The following is a 25,005-nucleotide window of genomic DNA, read 5'->3' as shown; positions in this document are numbered from 1 at the left end:
TCCTTTTCTCTCACTGCCTACTTAAGCTCCCTCCAATCCCTCCTTTTCTGCCAGATAATAATCAGACCTATGTCTAGTTTTGTTCCAGCGGTCTACGGATTGTTCCTCAGTTGCCGACCCGCTGCTTCATGCCCCTGGATTACCCTCCTTGCCTTGCCCTCGACGGATACCGCTACCTTTCGGATCTTCTGGTTACCGACCCTGCCTGTCTTTGGATCTCTGAGCCTTGTCTTTGCCTGGATGAGTATTTTGCCATCCTGTTTACCTCCCAGCTGTTGCCTGGTTTCTTCTGCAGACCACTCCCCTGGACTGATCTTCTGTTCATACTCCTCCACCAATAAACTGGTCATTTGTCCAGAACTCCCTGTGTGTGGCTGAATTATGGATCCTCAGGGTAACTCATTACAAATAGCTAATTTACTATTCTTTTTATTACTTTTTTCATTAGCTCAAATATAATTGTTAAAAATGGAATGGACCAGAGCATTTCTGTTTTTGTTGTTATATATTATCTTTCACATCACTGTTGTGGCACAAATTATAGTAATTATATTTAAATTTTAGATAGATTAAAAGCACCATGTCACCATGTAAATTTCTCTCATATGAATACATATATCAATTTACTATCCTGGTGAGGAGACAATAACCTTATATGAATTCACATAATTTAAGTTCGATTGAATTAATGACCCAACATTACTATTAATACAAACCAAAATCATTGTGTACTTTTTCAAAATTAATTTCATTAATAAATTTTAGGATAACTTTTAGGATATATTTTTTTCTGTGATCTTTCTTTTTCAGCTTTACTGGGACATAATGCTGTACAGCAGTTTCACCATAGCAGATATGCAATTTCTAATCTTTATTTTATATTGGCAGAAAGCAATGGTTTTGTTTGTTCATTTAGCAGACAGGACTGATGGGAATACCCCGTTTTGGTACATGAGGTGTTGTCCTGGTAACCATCTGGATGCAGTCAATGATTGGACAGACACTGAAGCACAGAGTGCAGCCAGTGCAGCTGTCAGTCACAAAGGGAAGGTGGGTCTCTGGGTCAAACTGTATAGCCTAGACAGAGTCACAAAGTCACATAATATGACTACATATTTACAACAACTTTCAAAAGAAACAAAATCATTGTCTTAATGTAACCTATATACATACCTGGTATCCAGAATCATTGCAGGTCATATAACATTTACCACAGTTGATGCACATATCTTCATCTATCAGAGCCTGGACCTGAGAACACAGAGGATTGTGAATGACGACTTTTGTGTACTTACTCTGACTAGAAAGCCCAAAACTTTACAAAAAATGTAAAGAATGATTAAACACATGATGATCATGTGTTCATGTGTCTTACTTCACAGAATGTTTGTATACTTTTCATGAAATAAAGTCTTATATCAATACAACAACAAAGTAGAAACTGTGCACCTGCTCAATGTTGTCAAGCTCCTGGTATGCTCCAATGTGGCGCAACGCTCTGGCTATCACATCCTAAGAACACAACAAATGCTTGTTTTACAGAGCAAAGCTTGTTTGACCATGCAGAATGATTAAAGTAATAATTATCCACACCTTGACAGCAGGAACAGGTTTTTTGGGCATGTTGTGGCTAATGTTTGCCTGTGCGGCAACACCTTTATCAGTGCCTCCAAGGTGTTTTTTGTACTTTGTGATGGCTTCTGTCTTCTGCTGGAGGTATGGACCGAAGCTAGGGAGACTCTAGACGAATCAAACATGCAGAAAAAATGGTGAAAAATAAGTAAAAGGATGGGATCACTTTTTTTTTTTTTTTTTTTTTAAAGAAATACAAATTTGGGACTTCAATATTTAAATTACTACTGGTTTGAAACAATCTTTAAAACCATACAATCTAATTTTCAATAAACCCACCAAGCACTTTTACTGCAATCACATAATATGTCAATATACCTTCCCAACCAGGTCTTTCAGTCTGGGAACAGGTTTTCCTTTTTGGTGTCTCTCAGTGGGAGGAGACTGACCGTCCCAGTCCTTGAGATCCAGGCTCCTCAGGTACAACAAGGCTTTCAGACCTAAACATTATATTTAGTGTAATTTATAATTTATTATATTATATTATATTATATACATATATATACATAGTATAGAAACAAAGCCACTTACCTAAACAGTAATCCTCAATCAGAGTGAAGTCCTGGTTCTGAACTGCACTACACACCTGGTAAAATCATACACTGTCTGTCAGACAGAGACCATCAACAAAACAGCAAAGTTTCCTAACATTACAGCAATTCAAATTTAATTACTTCTCTTGTATGAAAAATGCAATGATTACTAGTTGCAGTGATTACAGACTGGAGCCAACTACATATTAAAGCCTATGTTTAATTTGTTGACAAAAGAGGCCCCTGGTGTCCATGGGTATGAATTCATCATGAGGCTATGAAAAAATGACAACAGTTATTGTTACACTAATCTATTTTAAAAATAACATAATCAGGAATGTTTTTATTGTTTTTCTAACATTTGATCTCCGCAAATGTGACAGCAACAGAAAACTGTAATTGTCAGCACTGCAAACCTAAATGCCACTGGGATTTAATGTGGTCACATTTTAATACCATTAATAGTCCCTTTTTTGGACTTTATTATAAATAAATAAATAAATAAAGTATACTAGGGAAGAAAACAGTTTATAGGTTTATACTGCCAATACTGTTGCAGATTACATTTTATTTGAGCACACATAATATTACATAAGTCAAATACATACAATCAATGTTAATAATTTAACAGCACTCAGACTTTCTGTGGTTATTTTGAAATGATCAAGCATATTACAACAAAATGATGAACAATAATTTAGTTATTACCTGTAGCACTGAAGCACCAGCATGGAGAAACTGCAGTCCAGTCTCTGCTGAGTCAATACCACCAGTGGCCAAAATGGGGAAACCTGGGATTGCCTTGGCAATAGCAGAGACTGCTTTGAGAGCAATTGGTCTGATGGCGTTACCTAGAAAAAAGAAATGACTTTGTGAGTTTGTGTAAGTAATGTGGTCATGGTGTTTTTATGAAGTGGCAGTAATTATACCATTTCTAAAATACTTTTTTCTATTGTTGACCAGTGATTAAAGTGTTAAAAGTATTTAATTACACATCTCTTCAGGCAAGGCACGGCAAGTTTATTTGTATAGCACAATTCAAATTAAAAAAAAACAACTCAAAGTGCTCAACTTGAAAACATTAAAAGAATACAGGTGTTGTAAAGAGAAGACAACAAAAATATTATTATGTTGAAGAAAGAAAACATCTAAAACCTGCAGGCCAGTGACCCTCAAGGAATGGAGTTTTATTTTCCCTTTTCTACTGATTGTGTGGACTTTTTACTTACCAGACACTCCTCCATATGTGGTGCGTTTGCCCCCACCAACACTTGGCCAGGGAGAACCATCAGCCTTCAGTCCCATCAAACCTGAAACTGTGTTGGTGGCTGTGACACCGTCTGCTCCACCTGCATCACAAAAACAACACATACTTGACATTCATTTTGCATTTTGGCTTTCAGATGTAAAATATACTCAGTAAAATGATTAAACAATAAAAAAGGACAAGAAGGAGGTAAAAACAGTTGTGTCTTGTCACCTTCATGTGCCGCTTTGGCGATGTCGATGATATTGGTAACATTTGGTGTCAGTTTAGCAAAAAATGGAATGGAAGTGGCCGCACGCACCCATCGACATATGTTACGCACCAACACTGGGTCCTTATCACACAGCAAGCACAAAAATTACAACCAATAATGTTGTAATTTAAGGTGCTACATTAAGTTATAGTTGAAAAGGAAATCAAGTTACTTATGTGAATTTAGAAAAGAAGGTCTAGAGATAGTTTCAGGAACATGTACCTGTCCACAGGCCAGTCCCATGCCCCTCTCTCCCATCCCATGAGGACAGGACAGGTTCAGCTCCAAAGCATCTGCTCCTGACTCCTAAACACATAGATTTTCTCACGTTTACTTTTACTTTGTAATGGTGCTGGCAATACACCATTTAAAGTCTGTACATATCTTCTGATTTATCCACTAATACGGGTTGTGCCTCACCTCAGCCATCTTGGCCAGCTCTGTCCAGTCTTCTTTGTTGTAACTGCACATGATACTTGAGATCACCACCTGACAGAAACAGAGGGAATTTTTAAACAACGTAACTAATCACCTACATCTAACATCTTCTGAGCCACAAAAGAAATAGGATGATGTGACGTGTAATCTACATTTTTGGGGAAATCTTTCTTCAGCTCAGCAACCGATTGACACCAGTAGGCTGCTGTCTTCTCACTGATTAGCTCAATGTTGAGGAAGGAGCTCTGACCAGGTCCATACACATGACCTGAGGTGGTACCACGGACAATGCGAGGAGACACATTGGTCACCAGGTCCTGCAGAAATATGTGTAAAGAGGCCATTGAAATACTTCTACCAATACCTTAAGGTCAAATGTACTTGAGTGACTCTGGATGCTTTCTAGGTAGCTCACATTGTTTGTCAGTCCTGTACCTTATCAAGTCCAAATGTCTTGGTCAGTGCAAAGCCCCATCCTTGTTCAAATGCTCTTCTGATCATTGCTGTACTGGTGGTGGGAGGAGCAGAGGCCAGGCCGAATGGGTTTGGAAACTTTATTCCACAAACCTCAACGCTAATATCCACCTGATCTATGGCGCTGTAAAACAAGGGGAGTTTAGGGACTTTGTCCACTGTCTGTCCATGAAGAGACTAGAAAAATAATGGAGAAGGAAAATACAAGTTTCAGGTTTGGACATCTTTTAAATGAACTACAGAAACTGGTTGGATTTTCACACCAGAGAGGAGAATACCTGTATGTATCTGTGGATGTACCATGAGGCTTGTTTGCCATCGTTTACAGACTCCACCGTGGTGTTTGCCAAACCAGCAATGTCCCCTCCAGCAAACACCCAGGGCTCACTGGTCTGCATTGTGTCTGTGTTGACCTCTGGAGTACCCCAGCGACTCAGCTTCACAGGAGCCATTGCTTCAGTCACTACACCAGAATACACACACACACAACCAATGGATTCAGTTCACATTAGAAAACACATCATCATCTTGTAGAAATCTTTTTCAACCCAAACAAATCTGGAAAGGCTGGAGAACAAATTTTGCTTTGTGATTATTTTCTTACCCTGAGGTTCATTCAACATGGACCCAAAAGCACTGATGATGTAATCAGCCTTCAGCCTCACAATCTGGTCCTCATCTTCCAACCAATCACCTTCCTCAGTCTGCTCAGTGCGGCAGAACTGTAACCCGGCAACCCTTCCATTTTTAATGATGACCTCACGAGGAGACAGGAAGGGCAGGAACTCGCACTGCTCCTCCTTTGCCAACTCCATCTAATGGAAAAGGAATTAAACATGTAGCTGTATGTGTTGGCTATCAAACAACATTTGTCCATCCATCCTCATCGTACCTCCTCAGGAACAGCCCTGATGTTGGTGAATCCCTTCCTGAAGCAGACGTACACTCTCTTGGCTCCACAGCGAAGAGCTGAGGTGGCACAGTCGAAGGCAGTGTCACCCGACCCTAAAACTATCACCACTCCCTTCAACTCTGGGAGGGAAGAGCGGCACTGGCACATGCCTAGACAATGAAAGAAAGACAGTAAGACTAATTAAGCCACAACAAGCACTCCCCTAGAACAAGTCCTCTTCCTGCTGTTGTTACATACACACTCTGTCTTATACACTGTAAATATTTGTTATTGTGTATTTAACGTATTTTGTCTCTAATATTTTCTTTTTGTACTGTTTTGTGCTCTCGTTTGATATCTGTGCAAATCCTTACTGTACTTTTACTTATAAATACTGCACTGAGCAACCTATAAAGGTTTTCTGCTGATTATTCTTGTTAGAAAAATTAATACATTTTTTATTTGTTTGGTGAAATTTTATATAAATATAGTTCTTTTTTAAAACAAAACATAACATGATACAAAAAAGCAAGTAAGCGGTTTCAAGAGGATTTGGCATTATATTGTATAAAAGTGTCATAATGGAATAAATCTTAAAGGCAGAATTGAAACAAGTAGGAAAAAAATGCAATAAAATGCCTTTTTTCTCCTCTATTCTGATATTTTTTACACCCCCCTTCCCCACCTGTACCTCTCTTGCTTGCAGAGGCCACCATAGGAAGGAAATCTTTTGACGTGAAGAACCCTTGATCCACAGTTAAACCTTGGAAGATTTTTGCCCTGTTGGCCTGAGGCAGACCTTGAGTAACACACATAAACACAGACATACTGCACATGAACACATTTCATACACACAAAGTTGGGGTGTCCAGGATATACATGCAACTGTTTAAGATGGATTCAAAGGCTCAATACTAAACTGAATAAACTTAAACATGGAAAACTCACCAATTCCAATGAAAACAGCCTTAAATCCTTCTTCCTTCAGTGACTTCAGAGTCATTCCATTAACACCTAAACCTTTCTCACAAACTACCTACACAAAAACAACAAACACACTCATTATAAAACCCTGTAAGGATGGAATAACTCTTGCAACAGGTAGATGTTAATACCTTGACTCCCAAGTCCTTCATCAAGTTTATCTCAAACTGAACCACCTCATATGGAAGCCGAAACTGGGGGATTTCTGATGTGCTGCATGGAAGAACACACATTTTGGTATCTTAGATTTCTTTTTATTTTATTTTTATCACTATTGATATTGACTTAGTCCCACATGTCTCTCATCCTGTCATGTTGATTTGTACCAAGGAAATTTGATATGGATGTTTATAGGAATGACCTTGATCTGTAACTCCATCATTCATATCAACAAGATTCTAAATTGTCCTACAGATGTTTTAGAAATTACAGAACATCATCCAACTGAAAAGATGATGTCATCTAATTAACTTTGATTAATTTATATCAATGATTCAGGATGATCAGAATGTTCTTTTCAGTCATGGACATTTCTCACCTCAGCCCCCCTGTGTACTTCTGCTTTTCAAATATAGTGATGTTATTGTATCCAAGACGGGCCAGGAAAGAGGCACAACTGACTGATGCTGGACCACAGCCGATCAGAGCGATCGGGGCGTGGTAAGACGCTGGCATCTTATTGGCTGGTGGGAGTTCAGGATTCCTGATCTGAGGGATGCCCATTTTACTGAACACCTGTAAACACACACACACAATCACATTTTACATGAGAGTTCACATAGCAATGTCATTACAGCTGATTTTACATTCATCCAAATCAGCCTGCTGGTAGTGCGCTAAATTCACATCAGGCTCCACTGCTTGACCAGGTTCACAGTCCGTCAGGTAGTTTTAGTGTTTTTGCATCACAAGACAAAAGTCGCACCTATCAGCTTAGAAATTAAGCAATGACAACGTGACTCCGGCTGTCTGTAAATCATCACAGCTGAGGTATTGCAGCAAGTTGATGGAATGCGTTTCCTGGAAACTTGGCAAGCAGCAATTGTACCTCTGTAGCGAACTGCTGCAACCCTCCGATGTTAATCGGCCCTTCTTCAGAGGCGTACAGGTTGCAGCCCCCAACACAAAGTTCTGATGTGGGACAGACCATCCCACAGGTCAAACCCAGAGGGTTGTCGGACAGAATGGCCCGAGCTGCTCCATAGTAGTTCTGTTACATGCACAAGTAAATAAGTTAGTGAGTAGGTTTTATTTATATAGCACATTTAAGCACAGTACACACGGACGAAGGTGCTTTACAGAGCTAAAAATACTATAAAAGAAAGTAAAGGAACAGGCAAACCCAACAATTAAAAAGAAAAAACATACTCAAATGAACCCCACTGACAAACATATAATTAATGTGTGGAGACATGCAAACACAAGCATGTACATTAAAAGAACTGATATTTTACATCTATCAATAAACTTATTTGGTCTTATTTATTTACAACTTTTAACCCCTCAGGTCTCTTCACTTCATTGTCCTGCATTATACTCTCCAGTGTTGTGAGTGTGTTCTTTACCTTGTTAGCTATACTTGTAATAAATGACTTGATGTCCAGGTTGGTTGGGCAGCTCTTCTGACAGGGAGCATCAGCACATTTTAGACACCTAAACACAGATTTTTATTTGTGCATGTTTTCAATCAACAAATATCAAGGCATATAAAACTGAAGTTAATTCCACCCAGTGATGTCCAAAAAAGTGTTAGTGTACAATACAGTCTGGTAGTTGTAATTGCCTTCTTTTTTTTATTTATTTTTTTTTTAACAAAGTAAGTATAAAGCAGCATAGTTAGGAGCCAACACAATGATGATTATTTCACATAATTATGTTCAACAGCTGTCTAAAACAGCAGCATTGATAAGTTCTGATAAACCTAGTGAAACATTAAGTTATGCAAAAGCGTAAGTGAAAAAAAAAAATCAAAATAGGGTGTATGGTTGACCAGCTTTAAAAGAATTTAGTCTCTTCTTTAATTGTCTTTTTGTTTATGATGAGAACATGTGCATTGCATTTTAAACCCCAAAATCACAAGCAGTGTCAATATTTTCAACAAGTCTGACTGAAACTATGCAGAGGCTTCAACTGTTTCCTGTAGCCTAGATAACTTTATTATAGTCCCACTGAATTGCACCTTTTGATGCCTCTCTGTGACAGGATTGAAATCAAAGTGTTTAAAAAATTATGACACATAAAAAAAAGAGAAATTAATGTGTGCAATCCAAATGAAATCAAAAGTGCTCTGACTAAATGTTAATCTGCACAGAGCGGTGCTGGTGTGCCAAAGTTTCTGCAGCTGGACTCGAGTTACTAGAGTCTGTAGAAGCCAAAAGAAGATCATTTTATTAATGTTAACAAGGAAACTACACTAAGACAAACATGGATTCTCTGTTTTGCAGCAGTACAATGTTTTTTTTCTGTTAGGGATCAAAGAGCAGGCGTCACAGAGCAAAGCACATTGCCATGGCCCATGCTGAATGCCGAGATGACCACGTCTTAATCCCTCAAAGAAAGAGCGGAAAAGCATAAAAACAGGTGGGAAGGCCTTGTAGAGGAATTAGGAATGAGCAAAGAGAAACCACCATGTCAAAAACACACAGACAACATGTATGAACGAGAAAATTCTGCTTAAAAAAATAAACATCAGAAACAGAAACAGTGGGCTGCTGTGCATGAATACTCTGTAATGTGTTCATGTTTTTGAGCCGTTTCATGAGTTAGTTTAGAGAAAAAGCCAAGTTGTCCAGTTTTTACCTCAGTGCTTCTCGCAGAGCTCCTCTCTCACTCAGCGTTGTGTGCTTTATATCATCAAAGTTGTTCTCCAGCTTCACACACGACTGAAAGAAAGAGTGTAGAGTGCAGACGAGACAGTATAAATGCTCTAACAACAACTAGACCTCTTCACTGACTGGACAAACACACTTTTAATCAAAGCTAAATCTTGAATGTGTGTGTGCATGTCTTACGTCGCAGTTCCTTTCAGGGTTTCGCTTCCAGTGTTTCTTTTCCTTCTTTTTATTAGCTGTGGACATGATCTGAGCGTGACTCCTAACTCTTGGATTAAGAGCCAGGATGCTCTAAAAATAAAAATTAAATTAATTACTTTAACTTCACAAGGAAAAATGAAACATGTTTTAGATTGTAACACTAACAGAACTCACAGAACATTTCTACCTAATGTTTTTTATGTGTTAGCTACTTAAAGATTGTTACCCACTGAATAATAACTATCCAGTTAATTAATTAAGATTATCCACTTAATGATACTGGTAGCCTAAATGACTTTGGTTGCAAATATAATTTTAATCCCTTCATCTGAATATCAAATGGTGATAATATCTGTATGTCAGGATATTAAAGTTGCCACAAAACAAAAGTTAAAGAGACAAGTTGTATTTGATCAATGACCTCAGAGACAATCTTAGCATTCCTGCTTCACTGACATGCTTATGAATTTTCAACTCTTAGATTGTATAAGTGCATGATTTGTTTTTAATTCATTCAGCCCCCAAAGACGGTTTCTTCTGGAAACCCACAAAATCTGTGTTTGCTTTATTATAACTAAAACTGTGACCTTGAGATAAAACAGTAATAATAATATTTATGATCTCTTCCTTGAAATAACATACTCACAGATGACATTTTGTTGAAATTCTTAAATTAGATGCACCAGTTTAACATCACAAAAGTCTACATGCAGTGTACATGACATCCGGTGTTATCTGTCCTTGTCACACACAGAAATGCTGGTAAAAACAAAAAACTCAGAACATTCTGGGAAGTCTGGTTGTTTGAATGCTGGAGTTCAGATGATAAGATAATAATGCGTTCCTAGATCGATGTGCTGGTGTTATGTGACTCCTACATGTCACTTCTGTTGTTCATGTATTATAATGTGTTATATTGCAGCTGGAAATATGATCAATAAAAGCTGCATGAAATTTAAAGTCACATGGAAAATTCTAAATCCCATGATTTTATAGAGATTTTTTACAAGACAGCTTGATACTGTTGCTCCGCCTCTACACGTGCACACCCGAATCTCTACTCCATGTCTCGTGCCACTTATCTAAACTTTGTACACAAGATATAACATGTTGCACAAGGCCATGAACCCATGTTAGGACCACATGACGCAGCTTTCTTAATCGTTCTGTAATGGTGCTGCAACATGCAGCAGTGGCAGTGTGTGTGCATAAGTCTTTGGATGCAAACTCAATCAACAAGAGTCACTGCGAGTGAGACTTTTATGATAAAAGCAGCTGAAACTGAAGAAAGAGGCTTTGACTGTTTCCTGCAGTAGAAATAACTATAAACAAGTCCCTTTAAATCAATCTTTATTAATCAGTTTATGACATATTTTCACTTTTTCATGTCTTTCTGTGTCAGAACTCAATTCAAAGAGTTTCAAAACTTTTGAGGGCGTGAAAAATCCTCCTTTGCACTGAAAAAGGAATACAAGTGTGCAATCCATATAAAGTCAGAGGTGCTCTGAGACACTTAAATATTTCAGCAGCTGGACTGAAGTTACGAGTGTCTATTGCTGCCAAGTTGCCATGGAGAAGATTATGTTATAATGTCAACAAGAAAACTATAGTAATATGAATATGTACTCAATGTTCTGTCAGCTAATTGAGAGAGGGAAACACAAAGATCCACTGATACTAAAGCACTTTTACTACATTGCTATTTGAATAAAATCACACTTTATGCAAGAAATATTGGTCTCCTTGTGGCCGCCTACAGAAATAACTGTCCTCTGTCTCTTTACGCTCTGCAGTTTGTACTGGCAAACCTCTCCAGCAGCTTGTCCTCAGAGGGAGCAGTCTTGCATCAGAAGTTGTTGATTTTGTTCTTGCTCCAAGCGCAAAACTAAAAGCTGATGGAGCCTCTGAAGCTTTTGGAGACATCTGCCTTTTAAACGGAAACTTATGTGAATAAGAGATTTACAATGGACAAAACTGAGCTACAAGAAGTTGAGGAATCCTAAAGTTCACCCATATACTGTGGATCCTTCATTTCCTCATGCTGACACAATCAAGGTTATTTTGTTTCCAATTTAGAGATCCTCCTGTTACCGCAGGCTAACCAGAAATACGTTTGGTGCAAAACTAATAACTGAAATAATCAAAGTTTCCCTTTTCATACTAATCCTTTAAATTGCTTTTAAAATCTGTAGCACGTCTGCAAGTCTTCGGAGTACCAGTATGTATCATAGCTGTGCACCTTTGTTAGAAGTGTCACAAATGGATGTAAAATGTCTTCAGACTTTTGCCTTTGCTCCTGCGCTGGTTTTTCATGTGCAGAGTAAATCCTTGTGAGAGCTCAGATTATACTGTAATAATTGGTTGAAGGTAATCCCCAAATTCTTGAGGAGGGTTTATTTAGTGACATTACTGTACTATGGTATTTTGCAAGCAGGCAGCACAGATTTAGACACTTTGTAGCACAAATTCGATTTAGTGCAAGAATAAAAACCCTATAGCAGGAGAATTTCCTACCAAACGTAAAAAAAAAAACAGTCAACAATCAGTGATAAAAACGCATTATAGGACCAGTGTTTGGTCCCATAAAGTTGGAAAATGATTAGAATTTTTTAAAAAAAACAACAAAAAAAAAAAAAACACCCAAAGATTCAGATTTATCTTAATATTGTGCAAAATATCTTTGTGTATCTTGAGTTTTAATGTATATTATCAATAGAAATATTAGTGTACTTTATTCTTAAAAAGTTCACTTGAAAATTTGCTTGCATGTGAAGCCAGTTGACAGCAGGAAGTTCAGCATGAATCTAACAGCTTACCTCAATATCTGGAAGATCTTTACTCAGCATCATCTTTCTGCCCGACTTTGCAAAGAAGTTGGTAATGCTTTGTGAAGGTCTTCAAACAATCCCGGTTGGCTGTCCAGATAAGAGACGTCTGAAGCACTGTCCGGGACTGTCCTGCTTCCAAGTGTCAATCTAAGAGTGTTGACTATCCCACCACTGTCCCAGCAGAGATGTTAGACAACAGACCAGCCCCCTTTCCACCAGAGAAGAAGAGATTCTGGTTTGGTGTTAGTGTTAGAGTCAGTCCCAGCTGGGTCAACTGGAACCGGGTTTGTTTTTCGACCCTAAGAGCCAGTGCTGCGTCGTTACGTCATCTAAAACATCAAAAACTGCTGTCTGAGCGACCCCAAAGCTGGCTCTTCCCCATACACCCAGAGGATAAGGTGAGCTGACAGATGGAGCTGTTATCGCTCTGTGAAGGTCAAAGTTCAGCAGAGATGGGCAGTGGGTACGTTTCTGAGTGCATTGCACTTCAACTATGAAATCAGTGACAATTGCAAACTGTAAAGTTCAAACTCCACCTCTAAAAGGGGAAGTCGATCTGTATGCACTTTTTTTTTTTTCTGTGACAGGTCGTTTAAGACTTTATTCACAAGTTCACTCTCATAGACATGTGAAGTTTAATTAATTCATACATCATAGTAAAAAATCTCAAATACTCGTGTAATTAATTCTCAAAGCAGCAACATTGGTCCCGATAACAGCAAACCTATTCGACCTTGTAGGCTAATTAATCTGTTAAAACACAACGACGTACTCTGTTAACATCAAGTGTATGTGCATGTTATGTTGACTTGATACTGACAGGGTGAAATGCGGACCAGAAACATCTAAAGAAACGAGCAAGGACAGTGGGGGCTGTGGGAACTCGTGGCTGTCTGTGGTAAGAGCTCCGTCAGGTGAAGAAAAAAAAAAAAAAAAAAAACCCGTGCTGTGACTTCACACTACAAGCCGCATTGAAGGTGTGCTGAAAATTCCTACCATGAAAAGGCGCCCTCTCAAGTAGCGCAGTGACAGTCAGCTGCAGGGTAGATGTCATTTAGTCATGTTTTCTACTCTAAGAACTTACCAATAGCCTTTTCCAGTCTGTCATAAAATGAAAAATTATGCGAAATTATTGCAGAACTTTCTCTCAGAGACTGTGTTCTTCATGGGTGCATATTTTTCATGGCATGTGTGTGTGTGTGTGTGGGGGGGGGGGGGGGGGGGTTGTTTGTTTTTTTGGTATGACAGGCATTGGTAACTTCTGGCAGTCCTTGGCAATTCTCTGGTAGGCACCATACAGTCTATGGTTGGCACTGTGGTAGTTGCCAGAAGTGCCACGACGTGACACCGCTGCCACAGAGCTTGCTGTCTCGTGGATTTTTAAAAAAAAAAAAGTATTTGTATGTAACTTTTTTTGTTTAATTTAGCTCACAAATCCTTGTGCTCTGTTTTATGTCCCATATGCTGTTACCTTCTTTGTTATTATACTATTATATCAAGGTTTTTATTGTTTTTGTAATCCGATATACAATGTCAATTTTGTACTGTTGTTTCCACGGTTCAATAATAAAAAAAAGACAAAAAAACAACAACAACAAAAAGAAAACACACAAACAAAGGAAAAAAAAGTCTCGTGGAAACGCAGACTTCTTCTGCATTTTGTTTTGAAAATTCGCTCTTATTTCTACTTCTTCTTTTCCATTTCAGCTGATATTACTTCCTTTTCTACCCAGCTGAAATTTGCCTGGCTCTCTCACACATTGTAGAAAAAATTGATTTGGGGAAATTCACCATAGTGTGTAAATGAGTTCAGAATAGATAATAAGAGGGTTTCAGTATAGTTTATGAGAGGTTTCACTATGATGGATGAATGACTCAAATTTCACATGACTATGAGAAGGTAATTCTGAATAAGCAGCCTTCTCATGGAAAAAGTGCAGCTCCATGGGTGGGGGCTTTGGGAATTTGAAGCAATGCCAAAAAAATTAAAGCAGGCTTGGAAATTGGGAAATAGCTATCAGCACCAGTGGCAAGGAGAGGTCTCAATGTGAAATATGAAGAAAGATTATATTTGTACCAAGCTCTGAAATGCTCCAGTTTTTCCTATAACTGCATTAAAATGGTCTGGACAATGTCTAATAATTTACTTCACACTTGTAAGAAGCTGAGATTAAATACATTTATTTATTATGAACCTCCTCCTTGTGTTTGAAATAGTTTCTTTTTTTTTGTACTAGCATATAACAGAAGCCAGTGCCTGCCAGCTGGTCTCCACGCAGGGCACCACTGCTGTATTGTCAGGTGGGTGGAGTTTGCATGCCAAATACACAAACAGTGAACAAATAGTTAATATGCAAACAGTTTTTGGCATCAAGTTGTGCCTGGATGAGTTTTGCTTGGCTTGTTTCTGGATTTTGGATTTCTGGATAATGGATGGTAGGTTGTACTTTTGTAGGAGTGGGCGCTGCATGTGTGATCAAGAGCTGGGAGAAAAAAAAGACATCAAGGTTGTAGAAAAGTAGTGCTTATACTGGTTTAATAGAAGTCTATGCCATTTCACTGCTTCCTCAAAACAGTCTGACTTACTCAGGAATATGAAAAGCATGTTTCTGGCCTTTGCTGCCTACATTTGCTCGGTAGTCATAATAAAGTCATAACGTGTTTAGTAATGTTGAGTTATGTGTGGAGTAAAAAAAAACATTTCTTGTGCTCAAGAAGGATACATCTATTGTTTATCATATGTACATTATACGACACACTTCTCTCATAATGGTTTTATTTTGAATAAAATAAATCTGTTCTCCCAGGCCATATCCATTGCGCTGAATTAAAAAAAATGTTTTATAATTAGTTTTTTATGCAGATGGATTGGCTGATGAAGCCTCATGTTAACAGGGAGTTTAGTGACAGAGAAGTCAGAGGAAGGAATCTTTAACAATAACTAGTTGCTTTCCACAACTTTTGTAACCATCTTTTATTAATTTATCACTGTTAAGTTAAAATAGTCACCATAGTTTACTGATCTAAGGGTCTTAGAGTAAAAACGCATCACACACCATGCACATCAGTAAGGTCCAAACAAAATAACTACAGCAAAAATTCTTCTACTCAATGTTTGGATTTTTCCAGAGACTTTGGTTTAAGCTGGATATTAAGGTTGTCTAAGTTGGAGATATTTCTCAGCATTTCAAGTCTTTGCTTGTACAAGATGGATGCTATCCATCCATCCTCTTGATCGCTTGTTCAATTGAAGGGTCGCGGGGAAGCTGGAGCCTATCCCAGCAATCATCGGGCGAGAGGCAAGATGGATGCTAATGAACAGCTATTTTAAATAAAAACTTTTTTTTTTCAGATAACAATGATCATATTTAAAGATGAGCGTTTATTCAGCCTCAACCTGGGAATCCAGTCTGTAACTGCTCCTCGTTTATTTCCTTTTCATAACCTTATTTTTTATTACCTCCACCAAGGTGGAGGTTTCTGTGTGTTATCAGTGGCGTTGCATTGTCTGTCTGTCTGTCCTTCTGTCTGTCAAAACATTATGAATGGATTTTGATGAAATTTCAGAAATGGAGTAAGGAATAAATGATGAGAGCTTGAGTGTGATCCGGATCACTGTCTGGATAAGGTGGCATTTTTAAAGGATTCCTAATTATGGGAAATATGGATAATTTTGCTATTAAGCTTTTAACTCAAAAACAAAGCCCACAACAATTAGCAAAAAAGAAAAAAGAAAAGCGGTGGTTTGCGCTCTCTGAGTGCTTGTAGTTTCTGATTCAATCAACAGATGCTTGATGGACATGGAACAAACAAAATTTTATTTTTATAAGTCAAACATCGCTGAGATATAGCATAGAGGCAGCTGTGGCGAGTAGGGCAACAGCAGTAGCCATGGCAACACCTAAAAAAAAAAAAAAAAGGAGAATTTAAAAAGAGAAATTAAAAATTGCTTCATATTTTCAGTACTTGCTTATCTCTGTTTCTAATGACACGTGGTGACAAAACAGTAATAAGAGCATAACAGTAAAAATATTTTGGGAAAATGGGCCTGAATGTTCAGGAGAGTTTCAATGGCGCGGGTGTCAGTCCAGGCGGGGGACTGTACAGACAACCAGTCCAAAGACACAGTAACAACTACAGTCAATTTTTTTTGTGGACACAGTGAAATATTTCCCCCACAACATTGTTTTTATATTAAATATATTTTAAAAGTCTGGAATAATTGAAGGGGCGTGCTGTTAATGAACATGAAATGAGATGAAGTGCAGCAAATGTGTCAATCTACTTTCTACCATGATTTATCTGCTGTATGTCTCACCCATGTAGCTGTTTCTCTTGGGCTCCACTTCAACTTTTTCCACAATGGGCTCTTAAAGCACAAAAAATAAATTCTCATCAACCACATTAAACACAGCCAAAATGTGTAAATAGTGTTACAGTACTATGAAATCTAATTTACACGACGGAAATGTACAAATGTATAAAATTTACAGGAGGAATAAAGATAATCTCAGATTGGAAGTAAAATCCAACCATGGAAAATATTAACTTCTTACTTCTTTTTCATAACATGTTTTTTTTTTTTTTTTCCAGTTTTCAAAGTTTTTTTCTTTTTCAAACCTTTGACCTTCCTGCTGGCTTTACAGCTTCACTCGTTTTGAAAAACAGCTTCTGTACCATGGACATTGCTCAGGAAGGACTGAAGGTGGTTGTTGTGTGTGAGGGGAAAAAAAGGACAGTCTGTCGCTGTCTTTCACTCCAGGTGAGCTTTCCCCATGCAAATATAATCAAACTGACATTAGAGTAAAAGTGCCAGCTTAAACTGCGTTGGGACACATTTTCATTTCTTTTTCTCCAACATTCTGATTAAATATTTATAAAACTGTGGATTTCTGTAAGGCAGGAGGCTAACTACAACATTGACAAGAGGCAACACTTAACTTGTAGTCTTATTTATTTCTTTTCCTTCACTGATTCATGTTGGGAAAATAAATGGACTAATACTAAATGTATCTGGATGTTTTAAAATAAGAATATGTATGCACTGATGTAAGCATTGATGAGCATGTAAAATGGACTCCTCAGTAAAGTGAGATGCCTGTCCAGCAGCTGACCACAGCTGGGTGTTTACTATATTTGTTAGAGATTATTTATTGTTTTTGTCTTGTTAATTTAAGTCATAAATGAATCAAGCACAAACTGTAAAATAAAAGACTTGCGGTCAACATCCGTCCATTAACATTCTATACCTGCTTCATCCATCAGCATAATAGATTCCAAACTTGACTGTGTTTAACTAGCTGACTATAATGCATCCTTGATGTAAAGAGTCAAATCTACTACATAAACTACTGTATGTTGTAAAACACAAACACTGTTCCAACCTGTGGTGTCATCGCTCTCTGTGACTTCAGCAGGTATTTCCTGTGTGGTATCCAAATCGTCCTCAGTGGCATTGATGTCCAGCATCTCCTTCAGCCGATCCGTTATCTCAGACAAACCCTCGCCATTAAACTGGTAGTCACACACACACACTGGTCCAGACATTTTTGCGGGACAGTAAATACGCCGAGGAAGAGAGAGTAGCTCTGAAACAAACGGAGATGAGTGAAAACATCTGTTACTGTACATGTTTAACAAAAAAATAATATTAATTTGAGGTTCTTGTTTAATGTTACTGTGGTTATTAGTTAAGATAGTAAAAGTTAGAGTAAATATATTTTAATGAGCAGCAGCCACTACATCAAATAGCATAACTCTTAAATAAGTTGCTTTTATGACATTTTCCACAAATGGTCTCATTTAAGGTGAAATCAACCTAATTATTCTTTTTTATCTTTCCCCCTTTTTTTTTATTTTATTTTATTTTTTTTATCTCTGTTTAAATTAAACAGTAGGGATAGAGAAAAATATTGGAATATAAACCAGCAAACTGGTCTAGAATAAAGGCCTGGCTAATCATGTTACACTGTAGATCCATGTCTTTCATCGATAGTTGTTCTGGAAGATGTGTGGGTCTCTGTCAGCAGGTGCTACAGTAATGACTAGTTGCTATACAGCTGCACTGGGCGTAAAGACTGATAATGAAAATTAGCTTCTGTGATAAGAAACGTTATAATTGATCATATAATTTGTTGCTGCTGCAGCAAAAGCCAGAACGGATTATGGAGTGCTACTTGTTTCCTAATCATATCAGCCAAAGTATGAGCAACCATTAATATTCCTTCCTGGCGCACTTTTCTTCAAAATTCCTGCTCAGTATACAGTAAATATAAAAAATATTGACACACAATTTGATTCAAATTCAGTGGGTAGGTGGGACATTAAAGATTTGGTTGTTTTACCTTCAAAGAAAACTACTTAATAATTGATAAGTGGCTGTTAATTAGTGTCTCATTCAACCAGTGTAAATGATCAAACCCCATTATGAGGTGATGAGGGCAAACTGGTGTAAACTAATGTATACGGCTGACAGCATTTCCTGCAGATGCTCATACTTTATAAGAGGATATGAGGCAATATGCACGGTCACAGTATTCCTACTTACAGACAGTACATGTTCCTATACTCACACTCAGAAAACATTTCATGATATTATTGTCAAAACCAGGCACAATAATAAAAGTTATCCTTTTCTTTTCCATCTTACTGAGTCTCAAATAACTGCATTAATTCAGATTTAGTGACAGATTTTGGGTTTTGTTAAAAGATTTAAAGATAAAGGATAACATCATTAGTAAACTATTTCTGTAATGTTTAAAGTCAGCTAAAACAGCCATCATTCACTAAAGCCACAGCAGGAAAAAGGAAGTAGTTGTTTACATCAAAATCCCTTTACACTTTAATCTTTGTCATTAATTAATCTTGTGCTAGTACACGAATTTACTTTGTACTGTACAGGGCTTCAGTCAGTCCCTCTTCCTCCAAACGCATAAACCCAGCTTCTCAGCTGCGATTGGCTGATCCCAAACCCACCCACGACCCTGACTTTAGCTAATCTACAATTAGAGGCAGATGATTGGGTGGGCAAACTCCAGATAGCTTGCATGTACCTATCTGTTGTTTGTCTCTTCTGCTGCCTTTGCTCTCCTTGTCTTGTGTCAGCAGCTCCTCCAGCAACATCTGAACTCTCGTGGTCACCGTAGAAACCACATCCCTCTTCAGCAGCTGTTAACAAAGCAAGTGTAAATGCTGAATTCTTCATTCAGTTTCTTTTGACTTTGTCCACAGGATTTATTACCTTTTCTGCCAGTTTGGCCTTTGGCTTGTTGCCATGTAGGAAGGCCTTGCTGTGAATTACTCCCCTGATGGACACACTGCCTCCACATGGCTGGACCACATCTGATACCCTCTGCACATTCTAGCACACAGAAAGTCTTCCTTCATGCTCATGTCAAACTGAAAACAGCTTGATTTAAAAGCTTTGTATGGACTTTGATTATTTATCAAACCTAACATATTCTTGAAACACAACCAAACGTGCCTTTTTATGTGTTTCTGTGTGTGAATCTTACCGGCGTGATGAGCAACTGAGCTGTGTACATCTGCCTCACATTTCTCTTCTACAAAAAAAAAAAGGGATTACAATTGTGTCTTTTCAACAAAAACAAATAATGAAAAATGTTGTATATCCTAAATTGACAGCTAGAGGCAGAGAACGTTTTTAGTGTCTTTCAGACCTAGGCAGGTCGGAATATGCATTTCTAAAAATCTTTAAAACTATTTATGTTTTTTTTTTTGTAATCATAAAAAATGTAACTTTTTTTTTCCTTTTCTTTTTTTTTTAATCGGTTGACACCAAAGCACATTTAAGATGTAATATTTTAAGTTAACTACACTTAAGTATTTTGTAATCACATTTATAGTAAAAAAAAAAAAAAAAAAAAAAATCAAATTTTATTGAATTTATGTGTTGTAACCACTTCTTTGTTGTAATGTCCTTTTTTTATACATAATAAGCAACAAAATGGAATTTGTGTAAATAGTATAAGGCAGCTCAAAAGTTAGTCAAATAAAATTCAACACCCGTTACTCTTAAGCAAAGCTCTAGTAGTTTGTTTTTGTTTTTTTTTAAAAAACATTTAGTTCATACTATCAGATTTATTTCAGATTCATACAACCTGTCCTGCAGTGAGCTCTGAGTCCTCTGGCATCTTTTTTCCATCAATGAGACAAATTCCACTCTCAATCTGGTGTGCCCACACTTTCAGTCCTTCCTGAAACATTCAGTGACCTGAGGTCAGTCCAACTCCATCTTTTCAATACAATTTATCCATCATTTAAATATGAATGCATGTGTTTGTATGCATGTGTGGGCTAACCTTAAGACATTTATCCATGCTGTCTGTGTTAATTCTGCTGTCTGGTAAGGGTATCAACATATCTACATTCAGCCAACATGACAGTGTGACCCAGGCTGAACACACGCCCGACTGGTACTTCCAGTCTGCAGGCTTGGCCACACTCTGCAACAACCAATGACAAAGTTAGTGATGGCACAAAAACACTTCACGTCTGTAATAAGAGACCAAATAACACCTGGAATAAACTGTTATTTATATTGGTTTAAAAAAAAATTTAAAAAGAGAAAAAAAATATTGTGAGTTATAATCTTGATTTCTTAAATTATTCCTAGTGAATTCATTTAGTTATAACTTAAAGACGTGAAAACTAACTTGAATAAATCTGTGGACTGTTTCTATGTGGGTGCTGAACATTTATCAACATCATCCTGTGCTCAGTGTGCTTCTGTGACAGAAACGGCGAGCACCTTTTTGAAATTAGAAGTTTCTCAGCAAATAAAAACAGACTAACCTTGGGGTCTTTGACGTCAAAGGTTCTGCAGACAGTTCTGATATGAGGGGGTTAAAAAAAGAAAGATGCACACTGACTGGTAGTGACTTGAAACAATGAAACTGTCTTAAAAGGATACTTTCTGGTTTTAGGGTTGACGTGCAGTGTAACACAGTCTGTGACATCATCGTCTGTGGGGTTCCACAGACACTCAGAAGAGATGAGATTTTCCACTGCAAACACTAACTACACACACACACACACACACACACACACACACACACACACACACAAACAATATTTGCGCTTGTTTTCTGCCTTCTGGTGGTCTTAAACTTATTGTAGCGATATTAAAGGTTTATTACAGTTGTTTTTTTAAATCAGCCCATTATGTTGTTTGTGCTTACAACAGACATTATCAATATTTTCTGAGTTTAAACAAGTGCTGTCTTCTTATTGCCAGATACAAGTCTAGGTGTATTGCAATAATTAACATTTACTGACCCTTAATAAGCAACTGAAAAACATAAAAGCAACATCACGGACAGGAGATAATCAACATTAAAGGATTTAAGAAGTGAGAGTAGCTGGAGCCTATCCCAACAGCCACTAGGTGAGTGGCTGCTGGGTACACCCTGGACAGGGTGGTGGTTTGTCACAGGGCCAACACAGAGAGACAAACTCATGCTCATTTCTTGGGACAAGTTAACCTAACATACATGTCTATGAACTGTGAGAAGAAGCTGGAGTATCCAGAGAGATGTAAATTCTATACAAATAGGCCCGGATTAAACCCCTCCCCTACAGTCAAGCCTCAAACCAGGAAAGGTCTTGCTGTACAGCAACAGTGCTAGCCACCAAACAGCTATACAGCCAATCTCATGTGCAATACTTCTATTTTTTCTATATATTAAGCCTACTACATACTACGCGTGGACGTGGTTAAAGACAGTTCTCGACAGATCCAGGTAGCAGAACTTTCTTCTCAAAGGGGCTCTGAGAAGTCCGAGGCTTGAATGCATTAAAAGTCAGTAAACTGTGCAAATACACGTTGCCAATGACAAACTTTAAACTTAATGAACACTTGTCAACAGGTCACATATTGATCAATTCAATATTTAAAAATGGGCCACATATATCAAAATTTAGTTTTCCCTGATTCAAAACCAAACATTTTCCTGCAACACTTCAACAGGATTTCTCTAGATTATGAGTCAGTTTAGTCACAACTGGTTTCTGATAAAATGATGAAAATAACTTTACAAATAAAAATGAAAAAAAGGACATTTTTAAAGCAGTGAGAAAAAAAAAAAACAAAGCTTTTTTTTTTTTTTTACAGCATTAATACTTATAAGGAAGATAAATTAAGAATAAAAATCAAAGATTGTTGCATGTATGTGATAATATGACTCACTTGTCGAAGTGTGGTTTGTGTGTCTTTGACATCAGTATCATTGATTATAAAGACTCCCAATACAGACAGTCCTCCAGGCAGCATCCTGGACACCTGGAAATTGTTAGGAAAAGTAAACTGTAAAGTTTAAAAAGCCTGCAAACGCCAGCCAATTTTAAAGTAACCAGATTTGTCCACTGGATTTCAGTCATATTTTTGTAGGTAAAGATGTATACCTATGTAATGTAGAAATACACAGCTGCTTTCAAAGCTTGTCTGGTTATGTTTGAAAGCTTACCCATTTACTGACTGATCATGAAATAGATTTGAATGACATTTTTCAACAGTGAGAGCTTATGCTTACCTGCCGAGCATGCTCAGATACCCAGTCTTTGTCCACAGACTGTCCAGCCCCAGCAGACTCCTCACTTTGGGGTGTCCGGGCTGCCATGACAACGAAGTCCCTTTGGACTGAGCTCTGAAATAGTCAGTTGACTAATATTACTTACTCTCTATTCTCTCCATTTAGAACTACTCTCAAAACATAAAAAAGTTGCTTGAGAGCAAGTATAAGGAAAAATGCAACAACTGATTCAGAGTATATACAAATACAGAGTTAGTATTTGAATCTGTAAATTAATCATAACACTGTAAAATGCTTTGCAGACCTTAAACAAGGTTAAATTTGTTAAGTGTTGACCCAAGAACATTTATGAATGAAATAATTATTAATCCCAGCCTTTCTCCATCTCTTTACAGAAATTCTGGACATTACAGGACCTTATACAATACATTTTTGCAACCTTACCTGTCCAATAAGCAGGCCTGCGACTGGACCTACTTCTTGTGAACATAGTTTAGACAGATATTCCTCCACAGCATCTTCTACTATATAACTACGACCCATAACAACCTACAAAGAAAGGCACGTCACACAAAATTAGGCACTTTGATATTTGTCTTAAACATTATGCTTGAAGTTAAACTAAGACGCAAACATGTAGCGAATAAAACAATGCTAACTACCACTGGACGATTTCATTTTTCACAAAATAGCAAGTGCAGTAGTTTAGATTGTTAAACATCTGTTTTCATGTTGACCAGTCTTTCCAGTCTAACTTTAGCTAGCCGGTTGCTACTTAATTTGTTATCTTTAGATAAAACAGTATGTCCAGATTCCAATTTAGCATAGCCTACAGCTTAAAATATAGTAGCTTCCATCTGTAGCGGGGAAAATACCTGAACGAAGCAAAATACTGGTAAAATATGAGCCAGGAAACTGGCACCTTGCTTTTAATTTTAACAGCTGTAAGTGGTTCGTCAGCAGAGCAATAAAACTCAATTTAGTACAATCCTTTGCGTATTGACGTATTTCCGTCGCAGTTCTTTGTCGTCACCACTGAGGCGTGATTAAATGGTCAAGTTAAATATTTTATTGGCGTTCCTTACAGGTTTCTAGATGAATTTCAAAAGAGAACAAAAATCGAAACAGATTGATCAAACACATTTAATGTTTTCCTGGATGAATGACGAGGGCAAAAAACTTAACATATTTAAGAAAGCGAAAGGAGCTGTTGTATTGTTGAGTAGAAAGTTAAGATCTCAGTTGTGGATTGATTGCTAAACGGATTTATTTTGAAAATTCAAGATCCTCATCCGGTTTAATGTGAATGTAGTTTCACATTTTTTTCTGGCGTTCTCACCAGGTTTTGATCACAGGAAAAGTTCATGATTGCTGCAGTCTGGTGTTAAGTTTGTGATATTTGTAGGGGGATATTGGCGGAGATGGCGGTCGTTTTACTGCAAGTTTTAGAGCGAGCAGAGTTAAACAAACTCCCCAAAGGCATCCAAAACAAGCTTGAGAAGTTTGTGACGGAACTACAAAATGCTAACGAAGCGCTCAAGACACAGCATGAGCGGTTCAAAGCAGACACCGGTGGGTGACTCGTACATGATCCATATAATGCTCATTGTCGAGTAATCTACACTGGAGATGATGTTCTAAACGCAGGATACTCACATTTTCATGTTGCTATTGTTCTGCATAAAAGCTTTTGATTCAGCCTGCTAGAAACTGCTAGCTAGTGTTAGCTACGCCATGCTAAAGCTAGCTTTGGCGGAAAACAGGAGATAACGAGAGGTTTTAAATATGACATTGTTTTAAACATTCTGCTGCGCTGATTTCAAAATTAATATTAGCTTCACTTGATTTAAAACACTATAAAAGTTTAGGAGTTTTTAGTACAATGTAAGTTATTAGAAAGGCAAGCGAAGTTTGTATGAAATTCCCTATCATATTTACGTTTAGCTGCACAGAAACAAGTCTTGCCATTAATGTTTACATTCTTGCCTTCATCTTCGCCCTTCATCTGTATTATGTATTTAAGTTGACTCACATGAAGCTGAAGCATTCATTTTCACTTCTGTTCAATTGAATATGCTATATTGACTATATTGCTGCTCTTTCAAACTTTCATTTGCCAATG

General features: G+C 37.6%; 3 protein-coding genes across 6 annotated transcripts in view; 1 reads left to right on the top strand and 2 right to left on the bottom strand.

The window, feature by feature from the left end:
• Positions 1–912: 912 nt before the first annotated feature.
• Positions 913–12,354, bottom strand: dpydb (dihydropyrimidine dehydrogenase b; the record flags this gene model as incomplete). Its single annotated transcript, XM_079244350.1, has 25 exons — positions 913–1,077; positions 1,174–1,251; positions 1,450–1,512; positions 1,594–1,740; positions 1,951–2,072; positions 2,164–2,218; positions 2,874–3,016; positions 3,395–3,514; positions 3,646–3,766; positions 3,908–3,991; positions 4,106–4,174; positions 4,276–4,440; positions 4,559–4,774; positions 4,876–5,060; positions 5,202–5,412; positions 5,490–5,659; positions 6,181–6,288; positions 6,438–6,525; positions 6,605–6,686; positions 7,012–7,208; positions 7,522–7,683; positions 8,039–8,126; positions 9,273–9,355; positions 9,485–9,595; positions 12,322–12,354. The coding sequence occupies 25 exons, from the start codon at positions 12,352–12,354 to the stop codon at positions 913–915; spliced, it is 3,066 nt and encodes a 1,021-aa protein (XP_079100476.1).
• A 3,775-nt stretch (positions 12,355–16,129) lies between these two features.
• On the bottom strand, positions 16,130–23,850 carry odr4 (odr-4 GPCR localization factor homolog). Its single transcript, XM_079243973.1, has 14 exons — positions 23,759–23,850; positions 23,328–23,432; positions 22,884–22,997; positions 22,541–22,633; positions 21,266–21,372; positions 21,148–21,184; positions 20,655–20,798; positions 20,454–20,549; positions 19,848–19,895; positions 19,574–19,693; positions 19,386–19,500; positions 17,718–17,921; positions 16,652–16,702; positions 16,130–16,234 (listed from the first exon to the last, which is right to left on the bottom strand). The coding sequence occupies exons 2-14, from the start codon at positions 23,424–23,426 to the stop codon at positions 16,164–16,166; spliced, it is 1,299 nt and encodes a 432-aa protein (XP_079100099.1). The 5' UTR covers positions 23,427–23,432; positions 23,759–23,850; the 3' UTR covers positions 16,130–16,163.
• Positions 23,851–24,243: 393 nt separating this feature from the next.
• The window catches only part of LOC306758957 (nucleoprotein TPR-like), a 31,282-nt gene continuing 30,520 nt past the window's right edge, over positions 24,244–25,005 (top strand). For all 4 annotated transcript variants that reach the window (XM_079244411.1, XM_079244413.1, XM_079244410.1 and 1 more), the window contains exon 1: positions 24,244–24,455. In XM_079244411.1, coding sequence (XP_079100537.1) covers positions 24,305–24,455 — 151 coding nt within the window. In that variant the 5' untranslated portion in view covers positions 24,244–24,304. The remainder of the gene's footprint in view (positions 24,456–25,005) is intronic.

The sequence above is a fragment of the Telmatherina bonti genome (assembly GCF_933228915.1).
Source record: "Telmatherina bonti genome assembly, chromosome: 7".
In the NCBI taxonomy this organism is placed as follows: Eukaryota; Metazoa; Chordata; class Actinopteri; order Atheriniformes; family Telmatherinidae; genus Telmatherina; species Telmatherina bonti.
Note: the sequence above shows the minus strand (reverse complement) of the source record. Positions and strands in the feature narration are given on the sequence as shown.

Excerpts from the sequence above, each read along its gene's own strand:
- odr4 (XM_079243973.1), bottom strand. The coding sequence starts at position 23,426 with ATGGGTCGTAGTTATATAGTAGAAGATGCTGTGGAGGAATATCTGTCT. Across the intron at positions 20,799-21,147 it reads TTGACGTCAAAGACCCCAAG|AGTGTGGCCAAGCCTGCAGA; the intron begins GTTAGTCTGTTT and ends TGGTTGTTGCAG. Across the intron at positions 16,235-16,651 it reads CAAGAGAAACAGCTACATGG|GTGTTGCCATGGCTACTGCT; the intron begins GTGAGACATACA and ends TTTTTTTTTTAG.